Below are 20,670 nucleotides of genomic sequence, written 5' to 3'. Positions count from 1 at the left end.
ATATTCGCTTTTAAAAACAGATATGTTGTTAGGAAACAATCGGAGAAGACCTCATCCGCCCATACAGTGACTCCACGTGTGACGAGTGGTACACAGATATAATAACCTACAGGGTGATTGTTAGACATGGTTTCTTTTCCCGGAATAACCACATTTGAGGCTTTTGTTTGCTACCAGGTTTTACTTTCTGTCAGTAAGACCTATTTCTCAGTTTTACTTTCTGTCAGTAAGACCTATTTCTCAGTTTTACTTTCTGTCAGTAAGACCTATTTCTCGGTTTTACTTTCTGTCAGTAAGACGTTTTTGCCAGTTTTACTCTCAGTAAGTATGACTTCTACCCAGCTTTAACTTTCTCTTATATCTATATTAACACCAACATTTAAGCTCTGAAGAGATGTGAATGTTTGAACTCATTTGAAAAATGTTCCAAGTTCATTTTCAATGTTCAAATGTTTTCCCAAGCAGGACTGGATCCGCATTTTGCAGATTACTTACCGCCGGGTCGACGTAATTGCAGGGGTTGAATTAATTATTATAATAGTTAAGCCTAGTGTCATTAAATTGATTTTACTAGCTCTTCAGTTATGATTTTATTACTTTTACTGGATATTTATATAGCGCACATACCCATGCAACTATTGCGCTGGTATTTGTTTCCCTCAATCATTGGATATCCGTCTCAGCGTCACATCGTATTTATCAATCTCAATTCCCTGGGGAGTATACAACTCTTGCTGCCACCAGCTCTCTCATCCTATGGAGGTAACCCATTCACAGCTGGGTGAACTGGGACACATAGTCACAGTACTTTGTCCAAATTTACTGCACGTTGCTGTACCCGCAACTAGACGTTTGCACGTATTCATGTGGCCACCATCTGGTCATATACCAACGGACTCGTGAGTTCTTTTAAGTCCACAGGGTTGTGTACTGTACACTAGGGGTTGTGACAACATGGAAAGAGTCTTCACACAAAGGTGACTGCATGGCGCTTTGTTCTTTTAAGTCCACAGGGTTGTGTACTGTACACTAGGGGTTGTGACAACATGGAAAGAGTCTTCACACAAAGGTGACTGCATGGCGCTTTGTTCTTTTAAGTCCACAGGGTTGTGTACTGTACACTAGGGGTTGTGACAACATGGAAAGAGTCTTCACACAAAGGTGACTGCATGGCGCTTTGTTCTTTTAAGTCCACAGGGTTGTGTACTGTACACTAGGGGTTGTGACAACATGGAAAGAGTCTTCACACAAAGGTGACTGCATGGCGCTTTAGCCAGCTCGCCCACCGCTCCCTGTTATGTAGTTTCATTACACGATCATCTAATTACCCATCATTGACAGTTTATATGTATAATAAAGCACTCCTCCTAGGTTATGGTTAGGAAAGTAAGCCCTCGATCTTACTTCGAGCAGAGACCATAACAAAAATAATTTTATGGTCCCTGCTTCGAGCGCTCTCGATCTTACTTCTCCCCACCCTCCGGTCCTGGGTCTTCCTTTCCCAACCATAACCCCGTAGTCGTGCTTTATCCTACATATAAACCCAGTTGTCTGGATATTTGCATGGGAAGGGGCCTTAATTTTGTGAGAATTAACAAGCATAATTAGGAAATACAAGCGACCATCCTCGGTACACCAAGATAGTTCACACACTTGATCAATTCACTCCCGTAGTGACGTCATCATCTCGTTTGTTTATTCCAGTAGCCTTGAGCAGACTTTTCTCATGTTGTAGTTTTCTAGTTTTAAAAAAAAAGACAAGTCCCAAATCACAAGAGACATTTAGATCAAAATATGAAATCTTTATTTAAAGCAGAGTCCATTGCAGGTCGGTGTATATAGCGTGTATTGACCAGCTGTGATGTACAGCATCGCTCACGGATGTTACTCCAACACTTCGTGTTCTTCAGGGCAAGGTCGTAAATAGGTCTCTACATCTCCACCCTTATTAAAACAAATAAATAAAACTTTAAGAAAATCGAAAAAATCCATTTCAAGTAAGACGATATTTTATTTTTCTGGTGTTTGATGGAGCACTGACTGAATCACACGACTGGCGTACATGGGTGAAAACAATAATATGTCAACAACGGTTTTCAGATGTTACGACTGAAACAAGGAGTTCATATTCTAAAAATAATACAACAGGGACCTGAGAAACATTATCCGGGCGTGAGACACACTGTTAGGGCATGAGACTGAGTCTGCTGTCGGGGCATGAGGCAAGCTGTGAGGGCGTGAGATACACTGTCGGGCATGAGACACACTGTTAGGGCATGAGACCGAGTCTGCTGTCGGGACATGAGGCACAGTCCACTGTCGGGGCTTGAAACACACTGTAAGGGCATGAGATACACTGTCGGGCTTGAGACACACTGTGAGGCATGAGACTGAGTCTTTTGTCGGGCTATGAGACACAGTCCACTGACGGGTCATGACAGACATTCCATTGTCGGGGCATGTGACACACTGTCGGGGCATGTGACACACTGTTAGGGCATGAGACACGCCCTCATCACTTTCAGGAGCAATGGTAGAAATTTCGTATAAGGATAACATATAGGGCGAACCATTGAACGCCCTAGATCCTATCACAGTCAACGAAAACAACCCCATCTCAGGGTGGGGCGCGAGTGTGTTACCTCTGTCCTTAATGTAATGTTGGAAACAAAAGCCGACACTTCAATACCACAACTGTCTCCTTTAGACATACCTGTACTTGCTGACCTGCATCTTCGTTCAGCAAAGCTTAAACAATAATACCAATATTAAAAAGGCTGTTATCTCAATCTTATGGTAATCACTAAGTTTTGAAATCAGGTACCAGATTTGAAGGTCCGAATCTTGGATTGAAATGTTTCGATGATTTTTAACTTGAAAATTCTTACAGAAGATGATCATCAAAACATTTCACTTAGTATATTGTGACAACACAGTCACTTTCAGTATCAAATGAAAGAAATACAAGGTCGTAATAATCAGCAAATCACCATTTTCTCAAGTTGTATACAAATTTAGAAACGTTTCTGATAGTCTTGGTTGATACAAACGTACAAGTTAAACAATGTTTACCTCGATTTGCACTACACTTCCATGCAATACAAACACCAACCACCATGACTAGCGCTGCAACCAGTGCCACAATGACAACGGATATGAGACTGAGACATATGCCACGTTGTGCTGTAGTTGTCGCAGACATGTCTGGAGGTTACAAGCCATAAAGAAGAATAGAAGAATGATAGGAATACAACACAAAGGTAAGGTGAAGGATAATCTGCCCCCCCCCCCCCCCCCTCTACACACACAGTTCGATGGTACCTGATACAAATACATGGGTGACACAAGCATCTGTACTCGCAACATTCACCACCCACACCCACGCCCACCACTAGCTACTGACTAGGAACGGTCCCTAAGATCGATCAGAAATTGTGTCCTTACTGTTATCGGTGACAATCACAGGACAAGTCAGGACACCTGGTTTGGTCGAGGTTCTGGCTGTAGAGTCTCTCATTGGCCTCTCTTGTATACTACTCTTTGATGCCCTCGTGGACGACGATGTTGGTGCTGATATCACTTCTTTGGCTAGTGTTGCTGTTGTTTGTGTCTTGGCTGGAGTTGTTCTTCGAGCGGTTGTAGATCTGGTTGGGGATGTGGTTGTAGATGTTGCTGTTTTCTGAACTGCTGTTGTTGTTCTCCGGTGTAGGGAACCTGTTGTAAGCAACAAAGACATCTTTGAAGTATATATTATAGCTTCTATCGTTAATTACCATCGTATCAACATTTTTCACAGATTTCTTCGTGCTGGAAAGTGGCAAAGAGGATGACCTCCCTAATTTTCCAACGGTAACAGACAGACATATCAATGTAGACTTTTTTTTATGAAACTTTGCTGTGACATTCACATTTACCATACTTACCTGAACTTGTGTGGCATATTGTGAAATGTTTTGTTGTACAGTCCGCGTAATTCCATGTTCCATAGTTATCTTCCGGGGGGCTTGTAATGACACAGTGCCCCCTTGGAGAGTTTTCACCTTCACCCAGTTCTCTGAAGAAATCAGGAAGCCCCAGGTTGTTTCCTAAAAACACAGTAATTGTTTGACGTTTGGTGCGAGATACAGATCTGAACTCTGTTTCATAAAGCTCTCGTAGCGCCACGACATCGCAAGTCAACGTTACAGTATAGGAGGTACGTAAGAATGCTACGAGGAAATTACGAGGTCTTAGCATTTCGAGGCCTTGACCTCGCGAAAGATTTGTGAAACGGGGCCCCGGTCTATATATTCTGTAATGCCGACCTCAACATGGCGTATCACAGACAAATTTATAAAAATCCCAAAAACAAAACCGTAAATTGTACATTTTTAAAGACCTTGGTCGGTTTTCAGTTGCTATCGTGTTATTGCTTACCTGATACCCATCTGTACTTATTGTCTTGTCGACGAAGACCTATCCATGCGTCTGAGGAAATCTTGGCTGTCAGTGTCAGATTGTCAACATGCCTCTGTGTTTCTACATCCTCTATCACAACAAGGGACCAGCCTTTACCCAGGGTTTCACAGAAGGTTTTCGACTCTTCCCACGTCCGGGCCACTCGAGACAGTAGGAAACAACCCTCGTCTCTGAATACTGCTGTTTCCGTATCAGGCCTGGGGAACGGTTTGCAAGACGTTGACTTGTCTGAAATAGACAGCACATGATTCTCTGAGTACAGTGTAACATATGGTAGCTGATTCGGTCGGAATCAGACAACACAATCATGATTCTCTGAGTACAATGTAACGTGGTGGGTGATTCGGTCAGAAAGAGACAGTACATGATTCTCTATACATGATTCTGAGTACAATGTGACATATGGTGGCTGATTCGGTCTGAAATAGACAGCACATGATTCTCTACGTATATGTACAAAGTAGCAGCTTTCGACTCTAATTATTTTAGTGAGCAATGGCTCAAACAGCGAGCTAACAGATAAACCCTTGACTACACCACGCCCCTCATGTACCATAACATATCTACATATCTGAAACTTACAGGAAGCAAGATACTGAATCACACTGGCAAACAAATATCTTCCGTTTAGAACTGCTGAGCTCTTTGTCAAGTGACAACTGAGGGTACACGTAGTTCATGCTACAGTTGATGGCACGGCGTGTTGACAGTCCATCCATGTATAATTTTACTCATTAATAAATGTTGTGTGGAAACTATCATATTTCGACATCTTACCACCGTCCATTATTAGGTATCTTTGTATATTTTACATTCATTTTCAGTTGTCTGAATCAACCCCAGTCTGAATGGAATCACAAGAAAACCGGGTTCAAACCAAAACACCCTAATACGGTAAGGTCAGTGACGTCATTCCATTATCCCATGAGGTAATTGTGACGTAGTGTGTATCTTGTTTTTGTTAGCAACGGAGAAATAGGTCTGCATTTTTCAGTATTTTTAGTCAATTCACGTCCCGTTGTGATCAGCTCAACCTATGTACAGCATCCAGAGTATACATAAAATACAAGATAGGACAGCGCGACTGACGGCACTGAGACCATGTAGCTTGAACTACCCCTCCTCGTGTAATGGACGATGTAAGATCCTTACCAGCTACAGATCCGTCCATCAACAGGAGTACCAAGATGGGGTAGAACGCAGATTGGTGAAAATACACGGATATCAGAGACATATTTCACCACCAGTAATGGCGACAGCAAGTGTCCCATTAGGAAGTAAAATGCGAAACAGTTCTAGCATTGTGAGCAACACATACATTATTTCTGAATCATAAGTGTGCGTGCTTCGCTTTGTCGTTCCGTTTGCTATTTCTGAATTCGAATACTGTATGTCACGACTTGAGATAACATCATCACAGGAGATATATTTTTGTTCACGATTTTCATCCATGAAATGACATTGGGAGGCCAAAGTGTAATATGGCCGAACGTGAACAAATCGCATGACATGAGAGTCAAAAAGATGAATCAACCATTAAAGTTTATGCCTTGTGACATCATATCGTGACGTCATAGCCAATTCCTGGCATATATATCGGTTACTATGACCCAATATGGCGACATTTGGTCGAATGCACGTCCCCACAAAATCAGGCCGACAAAATGTATCGATAACAAAATACTGTCTGACCCTGGTCCTATTTGTTATAGAAGGGTTACACTAGTGGGGGAGCCGACCAACATATCACAGTTGGACATAACAGCTAACAATCCACGCCAGCGTTCACAACCACATCTTCTAAAATATTCAACGCCCAACAACCGACATACCACGCTCACACCTATGCAAACATTACACTCTGTATCCTCCCCGACATCCACTTCCGCTCTCGCATCCACGCCAACAATTACCTTCACATATGTTATCTCCCAATTGACAGACACCCATTTGACAGACACCCATTTGACAGACACTTAGAGGGGAGGTTTATTAGGATAACACCTTCGATATAATAGAACGGTCCACTGTTTTGAGATTAGAGCCTGAAACGGTTTTATTACTGAGAAATCTGATTGTTTTTGGAATTAAGTGATGACCTGTTTTTACTTTCAATTACTGTCGAATATGAAAATGCTCCATTCATTTTAGATGTCTTTTGACAATCTTTATAGTATGATGATGCCGACTTCTGTCAGACGAGAACGTTATACCGAAAGTCACCAACAATCAAAATTGAAATTAATGTCTTCTTCTTGTGTTTTTATTTGGACTATTCCATTATAATATGTAGGTAGTAGCTAAGCTGTTCATTGAACCATGAATATTGTTTAAGGCAGACTGCCTGTCTGCGTAATGGGAGCACACCCCAACTACTACTATTCTCTGTCTCTCACACTCTCTTCCGTTGTATCATTCCCTCTCTCCTACTCTTCCGCTCTCCCTCCCTCCTCTCTCTGTCTCTCTGTCACTTTGTCACACACACTTACCACCCCACCCCCCACCCACACCCACACACACACATACACAAACACACCTCCACCCCTTCCTGTCACTCTTTCACTCACTCACTCCCGGTCACTCTCTCCCTCACTCTGTCACTCCCTCCCACTCTCCTCCCACTCCTACAGATCTATGGCCTAGCTGTACGCCAGTCACTCTGTATGATGACCTTCCGTGTGTATAGAAACTTCAGCGTTCCAGTTTATGTTTCCGGTTCATTGTTAAACCAGGAAGTAAATGATCGTTATTACACGATGCTCCACACGCACCGTGGTGGCTAGTTTGCAGTCGACTGGGCCATCCAAACAGGTGGTTGATATTAGCACGACTAACAGCCACAAATACAAGGTGTCTACCAAATCCCAAGGAAACTGAACATCTTACCGAATCCATTCGTCCAGCCTATTAGTCTAATACGATCCATGGAGCATGTGGCGCTGAGATTGTGGATGTGTTTCGCTTTTTTGTGCATTCAAGAAGCAGCATATTGTTATGCTTGACTACGAAAAAAATATTCGCTTTTAAAAACAGATATGTTGTTAGGAAACAATCGGAGAAGACCTCATCCGCCCATACAGTGACTCCACGTGTGACGAGTGGTACACAGATATAATAACCTACAGGGTGATTGTTAGACATGGTTTCTTTTCCCGGAATAACCACATTTGAGGCTTTTGTTTGCTACCAGGTTTTACTTTCTGTCAGTAAGACCTATTTCTCAGTTTTACTTTCTGTCAGTAAGACCTATTTCTCAGTTTTACTTTCTGTCAGTAAGACCTATTTCTCGGTTTTACTTTCTGTCAGTAAGACGTTTTTGCCAGTTTTACTCTCAGTAAGTATGACTTCTACCCAGCTTTAACTTTCTCTTATATCTATATTAACACCAACATTTAAGCTCTGAAGAGATGTGAATGTTTGAACTCATTTGAAAAATGTTCCAAGTTCATTTTCAATGTTCAAATGTTTTCCCAAGCAGGACTGGATCCGCATTTTGCAGATTACTTACCGCCGGGTCGACGTAATTGCAGGGGTTGAATTAATTATTATAATAGTTAAGCCTAGTGTCATTAAATTGATTTTACTAGCTCTTCAGTTATGATTTTATTACTTGTACTGGATATTTATATAGCGCACATACCCATGCAACTATTGCGCTGGTATTTGTTTCCCTCAATCATTGGATATCCGTCTCAGCGTCACATCGTATTTATCAATCTCAATTCCCTGGGGAGTATACAACTCTTGCTGCCACCAGCTCTCTCATCCTATGGAGGTAACCCATTCACAGCTGGGTGAACTGGGACACATAGTCACAGTACTTTGTCCAAATTTACTGCACGTTGCTGTACCCGCAACTAGACGTTTGCACGTATTCATGTGGCCACCATCTGGTCATATACCAACGGACTCGTGAGTTCTTTTAAGTCCACAGGGTTGTGTACTGTACACTAGGGGTTGTGACAACATGGAAAGAGTCTTCACACAAAGGTGACTGCATGGCGCTTTGTTCTTTTAAGTCCACAGGGTTGTGTACTGTACACTAGGGGTTGTGACAACATGGAAAGAGTCTTCACACAAAGGTGACTGCATGGCGCTTTGTTCTTTTAAGTCCACAGGGTTGTGTACTGTACACTAGGGGTTGTGACAACATGGAAAGAGTCTTCACACAAAGGTGACTGCATGGCGCTTTAGCCAGCTCGCCCACCGCTCCCTGTTATGTAGTTTCATTACACGATCATCTAATTACCCATCATTGACAGTTTATATGTATAATAAAGCACTCCTCCTAGGTTATGGTTAGGAAAGTAAGCCCTCGATCTTACTTCGAGCAGAGACCATAACAAAAATAATTTTATGGTCCCTGCTTCGAGCGCTCTCGATCTTACTTCTCCCCACCCTCCGGTCCTGGGTCTTCCTTTCCCAACCATAACCCCGTAGTCGTGCTTTATCCTACATATAAACCCAGTTGTCTGGATATTTGCATGGGAAGGGGCCTTAATTTTGTGAGAATTAACAAGCATAATTAGGAAATACAAGCGACCATCCTCGGTACACCAAGATAATTCACACACTTGATCAATTCACTCCCGTAGTGACGTCATCATCTCGTTTGTTTATTCCAGTAGCCTTGAGCAGACTTTTCTCATGTTGTAGTTTTCTAGTTTTAAAAAAAAAGACAAGTCCCAAATCACAAGAGACATTTAGATCAAAATATGAAATCTTTATTTAAAGCAGAGTCCATTGCAGGTCGGTGTATATAGCGTGTATTGACCAGCTGTGATGTACAGCATCGCTCACGGATGTTACTCCAACACTTCGTGTTCTTCAGGGCAAGGTCGTAAATAGGTCTCTACATCTCCACCCTTATTAAAACAAATAAATAAAACTTTAAGAAAATCGAAAAAATCCATTTCAAGTAAGACGATATTTTATTTTTCTGGTGTTTGATGGAGCACTGACTGAATCACACGACTGGCGTACATGGGTGAAAACAATAATATGTCAACAACGGTTTTCAGATGTTACGACTGAAACAAGGAAGTTCATATTCTAAAAATAATACAACAGGGACCTGAGAAACATTATCCGGGCGTGAGACACACTGTTAGGGCATGAGACTGAGTCTGCTGTCGGGGCATGAGGCAAGCTGTGAGGGCGTGAGATACACTGTCGGGCATGAGACACACTGTTAGGGCATGAGACCGAGTCTGCTGTCGGGACATGAGGCACAGTCCACTGTCGGGGCTTGAAACACACTGTGAGGGCATGAGATACACTGTCGGGCTTGAGACACACTGTGAGGCATGAGACTGAGTCTTTTGTCGGGCTATGAGACACAGTCCACTGACGGGTCATGACAGACATTCCATTGTCGGGGCATGTGACACACTGTCGGGGCATGTGACACACTGTTAGGGCATGAGACACGCCCTCATCACTTTCAGGAGCAATGGTAGAAATTTCGTATAAGGATAACATATAGGGCGAACCATTGAACGCCCTAGATCCTATCACAGTCAACGAAAACAACCCCATCTCAGGGTGGGGCGCGAGTGTGTTACCTCTGTCCCTAATGTAATGTTGGAAACAAAAGCCGACACTTCAATACCACAACTGTCTCCTTTAGACATACCTGTACTTGCTGACCTGCATCTTCGTTCAGCAAAGCTTAAACAATAATACCAATATTAAAAAGGCTGTTATCTCAATCTTATGGTAATCACTAAGTTTTGAAATCAGGTACCAGATTTGAAGGTCCGAATCTTGGATTGAAATGTTTCGATGATTTTTAACTTGAAAATTCTTACAGAAGATGATCATCAAAACATTTCACTTAGTATATTGTGACAACACAGTCACTTTCAGTATCAAATGAAAGAAATACAAGGTCGTAATAATCAGCAAATCACCATTTTCTCAAGTTGTATACAAATTTAGAAACGTTTCTGATAGTCTTGGTTGATACAAACGTACAAGTTAAACAATGTTTACCTCGATTTGCACTACACTTCCATGCAATACAAACACCAACCACCATGACTAGCGCTGCAACCAGTGCCACAATGACAACGGATATGAGACTGAGACATATGCCACGTTGTGCTGTAGTTGTCGCAGACATGTCTGGAGGTTACAAGCCATAAAGAAGAATAGAAGAATGATAGGAATACAACACAAAGGTAAGGTGAAGGATAATCTGCCCCCCCCCCCCCCCCCCCCTCTACACACACAGTTCGATGGTACCTGATACAAATACATGGGTGACACAAGCATCTGTACTCGCAACATTCACCACCCACACCCACGCCCACCACTAGCTACTGACTAGGAACGGTCCCTAAGATCGATCAGAAATTGTGTCCTTACTGTTATCGGTGACAATCACAGGACAAGTCAGGACACCTGGTTTGGTCGAGGTTCTGGCTGTAGAGTCTCTCATTGGCCTCTCTTGTATACTACTCTTTGATGCCCTCGTGGACGACGATGTTGGTGCTGATATCACTTCTTTGGCTAGTGTTGCTGTTGTTTGTGTCTTGGCTGGAGTTGTTCTTCGAGCGGTTGTAGATCTGGTTGGGGATGTGGTTGTAGATGTTGCTGTTTTCTGAACTGCTGTTGTTGTTCTCCGGTGTAGGGAACCTGTTGTAAGCAACAAAGACATCTTTGAAGTATATATTATAGCTTCTATCGTTAATTACCATCGTATCAACATTTTTCACAGATTTCTTCGTGCTGGAAAGTGGCAAAGAGGATGACCTCCCTAATTTTCCAACGGTAACAGACAGACATATCAATGTAGACTTTTTTTTATGAAACTTTGATGTGACATTCACATTTACCATACTTACCTGAATTTGTGTGGCATATTGTGAAATGTTTTGTTGTACAGTCCGCGTAATTCCATGTTCCATAGTTATCTTCCGGGGGGCTTGTAATGACACAGTGCCCCCTTGGACAGTTTTCACCTTCACCCAGTTCTCTGAAGAAATCAGGATGCCCCAGGTTGTTTCCTAAAAACACAGTAATTGTTTGACGTTTGGTGCCAGAAACAGATCTGAACTCTGTTTCATAAAGCTCCCGTAGCGCCACGACATCGCAAGTCAACGTTACTGTATAGGAGGTACATGAGAATGCTACGAGGAAATTACGAGGTCTTAGCATTTCGAGGCCTTGACCTCGCGAGAGATTTGTGAAGCGGGGCCCCGGTCTATACATTCTGTAATGCCGACTTCAACATGGCGTATCACAGACAAACTTATAAAAAACCCAAAAACAAAACCGTAAATTGTACATTTTATAAAGACCTTGGTCGGTTTTCAGTTGCTATCGTGTTATTGCTTACCTGATACCCATCTGTACTTATTGTCTTGTCGACGAAGACCTATCCATGCGTCTGAGGAAATCTTGGCTGTCAGTGTCAGATTGTCAACATGCCTCTGTGTTTCTACATCCTCTATCACAACAAGGGACCAGCCTTTACCCAGGGTTTCACAGAAGGTTTTCGACTCTTCCCACGTCCGGGCCACTCGAGACAGTAGGAAACAACCCTCGTCTCTGAATACTATTGTTTCCGTAACATCCCTGGAGAGCTGTTTGCAAGACGTCGACTTGTCTGAAATAGACAACATAAGATTGTCTGAGTACATTGTAACATATGGTAGCTGATTCGGTCTGAAATAGACAGCACATGATTCTCTGAGTATAATGTGACATATGGTGGCTGATTCCGTCTGAAATAGACGGCACATGATTCTCTGAGTACAATGTGACATGTGGTGGCAGATTCCGTCTGAAATAGACAGCACATGATTCTCTGAGTACAGTGTAACATATGGTGGCTGATTCGGCCAGAAATAGACAGCACATGATTCTCTGAGTACAGTGAAACATATGATAGCTAATTCGGTCTGAAATAGACAGCACATGATTCTCTGAGTACAATGTGATATATTGTGGCTGATTCGGTCAGAAGTAGACAGCACATGATTCTCTGAGTACAATGTGACATATGGTGGCTGATTCGGTTTAAAATAGACAGGTCATGATTCTCTGAGTACAATGTACTAGCTTTCGACTCTAATTCTTTGTTAGTAATGGCTCAAACACTTAGTCGGGTATATCAAGTGTTGTCAGCAACGAAGTATACGACGGGCGAACAGACATTCAGATTTAGAGACAGGTAGATAGACAGACAGACAGGCAGAGAGACAGAGGCTTTCGGTGTGGCGAGCTAACAGATACACATCTGACCACATCATGCTCCTCATGTACAACATATCTACATTAGTTTTCAAGCTGAAACTATTACAGGAAACAAGATACTGAATCACACTGAATCACAACAAATATCTTCCGTTGAGAACTGCTGAGCACATTGTCAAGTGACAACTGAGGGTACACGTAGTTCATGCTACAGTTGATGGCACGGCGTGTTGACAATTCATCCTTGTATACTCTTACTCACTAATAAATGTTGTGTGGAAACTATCATCTGTCGAAATTTTACCACCGTCCATTATTAGTTATCTCTGTATATTTTACATTATTACCACCATTTTACTATAAGCTGTCTGAATTAACCCCAGTCGTAAAACAAAGGTGTCCGATGAGTCTGTTAATTTTCTCTTATGCTCAGCGATGATAAACAGTAAGGTCCGTAGTTTAAAGACAATAGAGGGTCTCAAGATCAATAATGAAATTATGAAAGGGATGTATTTTTACTGACGATTCGGCACCTATACTTAAAAATACAACGTCGGTTTCCAATGCGATAAAGCTTCATAAATAGAAAATCGATTTACAGGAATAAATAGCAATGTGAATTAAACTGTCATTATGGCATTCGGTGAAGATGGGGAAGAAAAACATTCTACCGAGACTGGAGGGCTTAGTGAGGTTGAAAAATTTAAACATTTAGGAACAGTTTTAAAAAAACATGACATATTAGGATACTAGAGTAACATAAATTCAAACGTGGATAAACTATTAAAACGCCTTGACAACTGAAAACTTGGAAACCTAACTACTTATGGCAGAACTTTATTAACAAAATAAGAGGGAATCTCCAGGCTTATGTATCATTAACTTGTTTAATCATCCCTCAAGAGCACTTGAAAAAGATTAACAGACGTTTATTTAAGTTAACATGGAACAGGTCAGAAAACAGATGCTAAAAGATAAGAGTGAAGGGGAACAAACTCTTTAGACTTATTATTAATGGATAAATCACTTATACATGTATGGATTTCTAGGAATTTTAAGAAAAGTAGCTTTTGGAAATGTATTATTGAAAACATTTTCAATAAATTGAGTTCTCTGTAAGTTTTGCTACAATGCGCTTTTAATGTGAAAAAATGAAGTTCAGATTGTCCATATTTTATGAGAAGGTTTTACAGTGTTGGAAACGGCTGTTTTCCAAAGAAGAGAAGGATGCATACGATGCTGTTGTGTGAAATAACAAACAGATTTTATGTGATTTAATAAAGTCTCAGGAATATTGAATGTGAAAATGCAGGAATAATCTTTATAAGACAGTTAGTTGATGGACACGGCGTCCTTTAACCCAATCTAACTTAAATCTCAAATTTTACATTTTGACTTCTATAAGAGATTATATGAACATCATAAGAGATGCTGTTATGCTATTAAGAGATTTGTAGGTGAAAATGCTTACAACAAAATTCCTCCCGGCCCACGCTACCAGAGTACCCCTTAATTAACAGCATTCCTGTAAATGAGACACCAATAAAATCTAAGTTTTGGTACAGTTTGTTGCAACAGAAATCACTTAGGAAATCGCTTAGGACATCTCTTGATGTTGCAAAAGACAAAGGAGACCTCTTGTAGTTTACCGTTGGACGAGCTGGCTAAAGCGCCAGGCTAGTGATCCAGCGATCGAGCCCACCAGTGAGCGAGTGTAAAAACCTTGGAGTCACCTTTGTGTGCAGAATCTTTCCGTATTGTGACAACCCCTAATGTTTATATAAACCTCAGTGTTTGTAAGTGCAATGTGTCAAATACAATCCCAACGCTCAAAGCTTTTAAACGGAAATTTCTCAAACAGCTAAAAGTGATAAATCGTAGTACTCATAAATATGAAAGGATAATGTTAACCACTTACGGCTTTTTTTTAATATAAAAACTTGCATTCATAGTATGTTGTACGAAACTAGGTCCGTGGTGCAAGATAAAAGGATCCTTACCCGCTACAGATCCATGTCTCAACAGGAGCACCAAGATGGGGTACAACGCAGATTGGTGAAAATACACGGGTGTCATTGGCATGTTCCACCATTAGCTAAGACGACAGCAAATGTCCCATTAGGAAGGAATATGCGATTCAGTTCTAGCATTGTGAACAAAAGATAAATAATTTTTGAATCATCAGTGGGCGTGCCTCACTTTGTCGTTCCGTTTGCTATTTCTGAATTTGAGTGAGTGAGTTTAGTTTTACGCCGCACTCAGCAATATTCCACCTATATGGCGGCGGTCTGTGAATAATCGAGTCTGGACCAGACAATCCAGTTACCAACAACATGAGCATCGACCTGCGCAATTGGGAACCGATGACATGTGTCAAGCAAATCAGCGAGCCTGACCACCCGATCCCGTTAGTCGCCTCTTACGACAAGCATAGTCGCTGATTATTTTCAGACCGCTGCCATATAGCTGGAATATTACTGAGTACGGCGTAAAACTAAGCGCACCCACTATGTATTATAATATCCCCGTTTCGTCTATCTTTGACCTTTTATGGCAACTATGAACGCTGCAGGCGCTGTTTCAGATGTCCTGTTTAAAACTGTAGAGATTTCTCACCCACATCCGGAGTTAACCAAACGCAGGATCGGTAGGAAGACGAGGATGCCGACTTAACAGGGGACTATCTCGTGGTTTCGTGTCTTGTGCAGTTCCACACATGGGCGTAAGCCACGTGATATTTCCAGTCTACTTCCCAACTTGGTACTGTGCACCTGACATATCACGTGACTTTCTGGTCAAGCTGACCATTACCCGCGTCATGGTCCTGGTCTTCTTCGTTATCCCAACTAAAGTAAAGCCTGATATGTCTCCAGAGTAGACAATTTGACACAATGTACTGCTACGTGCACGCATGCTGGCTCACACACGCACACGCACACGCACACGCACACGCACACGCACACGCACGCGCGGTCACACGTGCATTTATACATGTGTGTGTGTGCGTGTGCGTGCGTGCGTGTGTGTGCGACAGGGAATGTGTGAAACCGAGTTCATGAATTGCCTAAAAGAATCATTGATCTCGTGAAATCGCTGCATGTGACCCCCCGCAATTTCATGCATTCCATCTTGTCCCAGTAAATGAATTTTGTGCACATAAACTCGGTACTCGGATTATAAATTTGGTGTTCTCTTTTTCAACAAAGGCTGGCAGGTGCTTCATGAAATTCAGTAATTTCACGTAATTCCTTGAAATGTTAGGAAATACACGAAATCCCTTAGAGTCACAGTGATTTCACGAAATCACGGATTATTTTAGGGATTACGTGAAGTTCCGTGTTTCACACGTTCCCGGTAGTGTATACACACACTTACATGCATGTGTATATACACACAAGGATATACGTGTATGTCTGTGTGCCTATGCATACTGTTTTGGTAAAAGATTATGCTTGGGTTGTTTTGAGTTAAATATTTTTTTGTGGGAACAGGTCAAAATGGCCACACGACAAAATGGCCACACTGACCCTAGTCAAAATGGCCACACAAAAAAGTCAAAATGGCCACACAAAAAAGTCAAAATGGCCATATATCTTTTTTTAAAAAAAATAACTATAAAAAATAATAAGATAACGTATGGCCATTTTGACTTTTTGGTGTGGCCATTTTGACTTTTTGGTGTAGCCATTTTGACTAGGGGTTTGTGGCCATTTTGCCCTTTTTGTGGCCATTTTGACTTGGAAGATTTGTGGCCATTTTGACATGTGGCCATTTTGACTAGGACCCTTTTTTGTTGTTTTAATTTATTCTAACACTCATGCGTTAAAATGCTTGACTGCATGATGGTCGTATGTTATATTTTGTACTTTCACACCTGAAAGCATTTCAGCGTGTCAACGTTAGAATGAAAAACCAAAACAATAGCAGAACTGATACATTTTACAAACCTTGAACACAGTTAAATGAGTTGAGTTTCCTGACTGTACTCAATAATGACACATCAAGGCTGAACGTCTCAAAATAAGGCTGATCACATGTTACACACTGGGTGACATTAAAACGCAAGGAACTGTTGTCAGTTAATGGAGAAAGTGTGGTTACCAAGATGTTTCGATGCTAGAATACAGCTCTCGTCACGCTGGGTAGTACATCTATATAATTTATGCATAAATTAATAACATAATTCCATGACCTGGTTCAAACTTCCTGCTCGGTTTGACATAACTGACTCACTCAGGATCTAACTAGAAGCATGCCGCTCAACAGGAAACTGTGTTTATTCAGGGATTATGTACAATCTGTTTGAGTCTTCCTGGTGGCCTCGCCAACACATCAGTCACTTGACGCTGGTCTGTATGTAAACGAGTGTGGACTAGACAGTCCAGTGATTGACATCTTTGCTAACTGATCAGTTGAAATACGATAACATATAATCAACACAGTAGGTGATCGATTATTTCAGTCTCGTCGTAAGACACAACCGAGTCTGCGAGCATGAGCACCCTATCTTGTTAGTTACCAAGAACAGCCTGCCGCAGACTAAGTGTCGCGGGGCATATGAGATAGTGACAGTTTACACAACAACACTTTACCGTATGTACCATCGATTGCATGTCGACTTACAAATTCATGAAATAAGTTAACCTCCCAATAATCTCGCACAACACAAGTCATATCATTGTCGATGGATATCACTAGATATGTCTCGTCAGCGCAACACAATTCATCATTAAACAACGAATAAACTCACACGTTTTATATTCTTTTATTCACTACAAATGAAAGACTTGTGGCTGTTCTTAGCGGAACGACAAAGTCATTCTCTAAAAACGCGTTGTTAATTAATACCGAGCAAAGTTGTCAAAAAGTCGTCTGCTTCACTCTCGCCCGCCAACAAAACCACAGACAGAATAAGGAACTCTCGAAGTTTCCCGACGTCAACAAAGACATGCCGAATCATTAGGTTGCCGTCAAATACTTCTAGGTGATGGTGTGACCACGCACAGATTTCCACGGTACCCCTCAGTTCGTGCTAAATATGTTGTTTGTGAGTGCGAAGCGAGCCTTGTGGAAGCCTGCGCGTATTACATCGGGCGGTTCGACACCTACCTCGATTCCAGGATAGGAGATGAGTTTGGAAACTCAACAATTCTTACTAGTTGTAGTAAATGATTGATAACCAAACGTATTTGCATGGAACAACTTGTAGCATGACGATTTCTTCCTCGGAAACGATCGAGGTTGTGGTCGAAATGACAATACTACTGTAAGTTGTATTATATTGACACCTACCTCGCTTCCATGAGTGAAATTACTATGTTCAAACAAATGTCATGCGGAATCCTATTGTCTACCAATCAAACACTTGTTTTACTACCAGTAGAAAGTAGTTTAGCTTTTGTAAATCGGTGAAAACAATCCTAAACAGCATTTATACTCGGACTGGCGGATGTTCGCGACAGGGCGCCGCCATATTTTTAAAATCGTGGCGTCACGGTCTAAGCTCAGTTTGAGAATCAGTTGTATTGTGATTTGTTTTCATTAAGTTAAATGATCAAAACTACTCCCTACTCGTCGTTATATATGTTTTTTAAATCAAGACCAAAAAGTTTTTGCCATGACACCGCTTGTAACAGAACGATAAATAACCACCATGACAACAGACGATTTGAAGAATCGTCTGTGAAAACAAGTTGTATCTCGGAAAGTAAGAAAGCAGGTGAAAAAAACTAAATATCAGTAGATTGTCAAAACATAAATCTTTCATTTTTCAAAACAGTTGTCACGATTGCAGTTTCAGACAAACCTATGAACAAGATAATCTACCTCGGAAATATACATGAATACTACAGCAACCTACATTTTCTCGCCGATGTGAGGAAATGGTCTAATAAAATTAACAGAAGTGGCCTCCAACAACCCTGTGACACTTCCTCTGTAATTGTCAGACGATTTGAGACAGAGGCCAGGAAGGGTCTGCCAGTAAATAAAACTGGCAAAATGGATCACCAGTAGTTAAAAGAGGCCATCCTCACAAATGTTTTGGTGATTAAGTATTGGAACTCTTTTGTCGGAGACTCACACAACAGTAGTCAACTCTTGGAAGAGATCGTCCAAAAATTCCTGAAAGTCAGGTCACATGCGATGGCAAGAAAACTGGAGAGAGCGGCATGTAAAACTTGAAAGCTAAGAGGGCGCCAAGGAAGGAGTCAAGATCTCATTGTGGTTCACTCGAGGACTAAAATACGACTTAAAACATTGCTTTGTTCCATTACTTTCTGTTTATGTGACAATTGTGATACAGCGTTCGAAATGTTGGCCAGCCCAGAGACCCAGCGCCATATCTGTCCCGCATTTTTTCTGATACCAGCAAGCCCTTTTGGCCTTCAGTAAGTTTTCTCTTATGTCTCTTCAAACAGAATCTGGCCCATAATTTGTTTTCTTTGTTAACGTTCATGAATCAGCTCTGATCCGTCATGTTACGGTAACTGACAGTTTCAGTTTCTAATATTTCAGTGCTCGACGCACATATATATAGGAATGTCAACACAGGTCTTTAACAAATGTAAACATCAGAGTGCGTCATACGCTTTGCTAATGGATTTTGTAGAAACTGTGAAACTCTTTACTTTGAAGTCTATTTTGTTTTTATTGGTTTGAGTTAACAAATGGGCCTGCATATTTCATTCAGGGCCTGCAGATTTTAAGGATTTCAGGTGACACCAGGCCCTGATGACCAAATGGCAAACTAAGGTACTACAAACACTGTTATGTTATGTATGTTTGGAATGATCTGTTAAACAATTAAAATGTCTCATTATGTTTCAAAGCTTTTCTGTTTGTGTTGAATACTTATGAGTTCCCCTTGCCTTTTCCTCTCAATTTCAAATTTTACAATAAATGAATTATAGGAAGAATTATACGTGAATAATGGAAGAATTAATGATACACCAGGGCCACCCTCCCCAAAAACTTTAAAGAACACAAAACTATCAGTAGAACATGACTTAACATCACTTGTCCTTTTTATTTAAAAATCTTCTTTGAGACATTTATTTTACACTATCATTTAATTCAGATATCCGGAATCCAAAAAATCCCAAAAGAATCCCCCAAAAGCAGAAAATTTAGATCTATCACAAAGTGTTGAAAAGGCTTTTCCAGTTTTGTCAAATGCTAAGATCTACAATAGTTCTAGAACTATAACATTAAAACATCACAGGCCTCCATTGTGTGTCAGATCAAGTATGTCATATCTCACGCTCCGCAAATACTAAAATTATTATTATTTTTTAAAAAAAAAATGATGAACACATCATTATTACAAGCAGACTACTTTCACCTAATGGTATATTTCCCTCATAAAAATTAGAGGTGTTTGTGAAAGAAGTTTTCAGAATAATAACTAGAAAATATTAATACTCAAATATTGCCTTGTAATACAGCGCCTTGTATTTTCATGATGGACCAGATCAGATCGGGGATATGTCACATTTTTCACACAAATCAAATACACCCTGCCAATTTTGTTTTGAATTATAAAATTATCATTATTACTTGCAAAAATTTTTCGTCAGATGGTATGCTCCCCGAATAAAAGTACTAAGCTGCCGCCATATTGACCCCACTGGTCACGTGACGAGCCCATCGAGGCATACGTCGAGGGTTCTTTCGAGGAGTGACTGCTCCCCTTGAAGAGTTTCCCCGATTCAGGTTATGTTCTATGATATAATGTACTGTGAAGCGTTTCAAATCGGGGGTCATCTCAAGATGTTCATATTAAAACAAAAATCTTTAATCCTCGCAATGACACGAGCGCATGTGATCAGTGGGCCACTCTGTGGAAGGTATATGGAACATAACCCTAGAGACTGTTTTCGTGGAGGTGGGATTAGTTTTCTTTAGGTTTAAGTGTTCGCTTGTCACGCTGAAGACCCGGGTTAGATTCCCCCCATGGGTGCAATGTGTGAAACCCATTTCTGGGGTCACCCGCCGTGATAGTTGCTGAAA

The 20,670-nt window shown here is 41.2% G+C and overlaps 2 protein-coding genes across 4 annotated transcripts; both read right to left on the bottom strand.

Moving 5' to 3' along the window:
- Window positions 1-1,781: 1,781 nt before the first annotated feature.
- LOC137268420 (snaclec A12-like) lies at window positions 1,782-5,755 on the bottom strand. Of its 3 annotated transcripts, XM_067802986.1 has the most exons (7): window positions 5,611-5,755; window positions 4,417-4,686; window positions 3,924-4,085; window positions 3,445-3,714; window positions 3,073-3,204; window positions 2,714-2,748; window positions 1,782-1,944 (listed from the first exon to the last, which is right to left on the bottom strand). In XM_067802986.1, exons 1-7 carry the CDS (start codon window positions 5,690-5,692, stop codon window positions 1,885-1,887), a joined length of 1,011 nt encoding a protein of 336 aa, XP_067659087.1. In that variant the 5' UTR covers window positions 5,693-5,755; the 3' UTR covers window positions 1,782-1,884. The 3 variants fall into 3 exon arrangements, with proteins under 3 accessions (XP_067659087.1, XP_067659088.1, XP_067659089.1); XM_067802987.1 differs by lacking the exon at window positions 3,073-3,204 and having other exon boundaries at window positions 5,611-5,724; XM_067802988.1 differs by lacking the exons at window positions 2,714-2,748; window positions 3,073-3,204 and having other exon boundaries at window positions 5,611-5,724.
- Window positions 5,756-9,148: 3,393 nt separating this feature from the next.
- LOC137267762 (uncharacterized) lies at window positions 9,149-12,867 on the bottom strand. The gene is made up of 7 exons (XM_067802209.1): window positions 12,789-12,867; window positions 11,801-12,070; window positions 11,307-11,468; window positions 10,828-11,097; window positions 10,453-10,584; window positions 10,094-10,128; window positions 9,149-9,323 (listed from the first exon to the last, which is right to left on the bottom strand). Exons 1-7 carry the CDS (start codon window positions 12,865-12,867, stop codon window positions 9,264-9,266), a joined length of 1,008 nt encoding a protein of 335 aa, XP_067658310.1. The 3' UTR covers window positions 9,149-9,263.
- Window positions 12,868-20,670: the final 7,803 nt, after the last annotated feature.

This window comes from Haliotis asinina, chromosome 16 (assembly GCF_037392515.1).
Source record: "Haliotis asinina isolate JCU_RB_2024 chromosome 16, JCU_Hal_asi_v2, whole genome shotgun sequence".
NCBI classification, from domain to species: Eukaryota; Metazoa; Mollusca; class Gastropoda; order Lepetellida; family Haliotidae; genus Haliotis; species Haliotis asinina.
The sequence above is the reverse complement of the archived record's forward strand: the minus strand, read 5'-3'. Positions and strand labels throughout refer to the sequence as shown.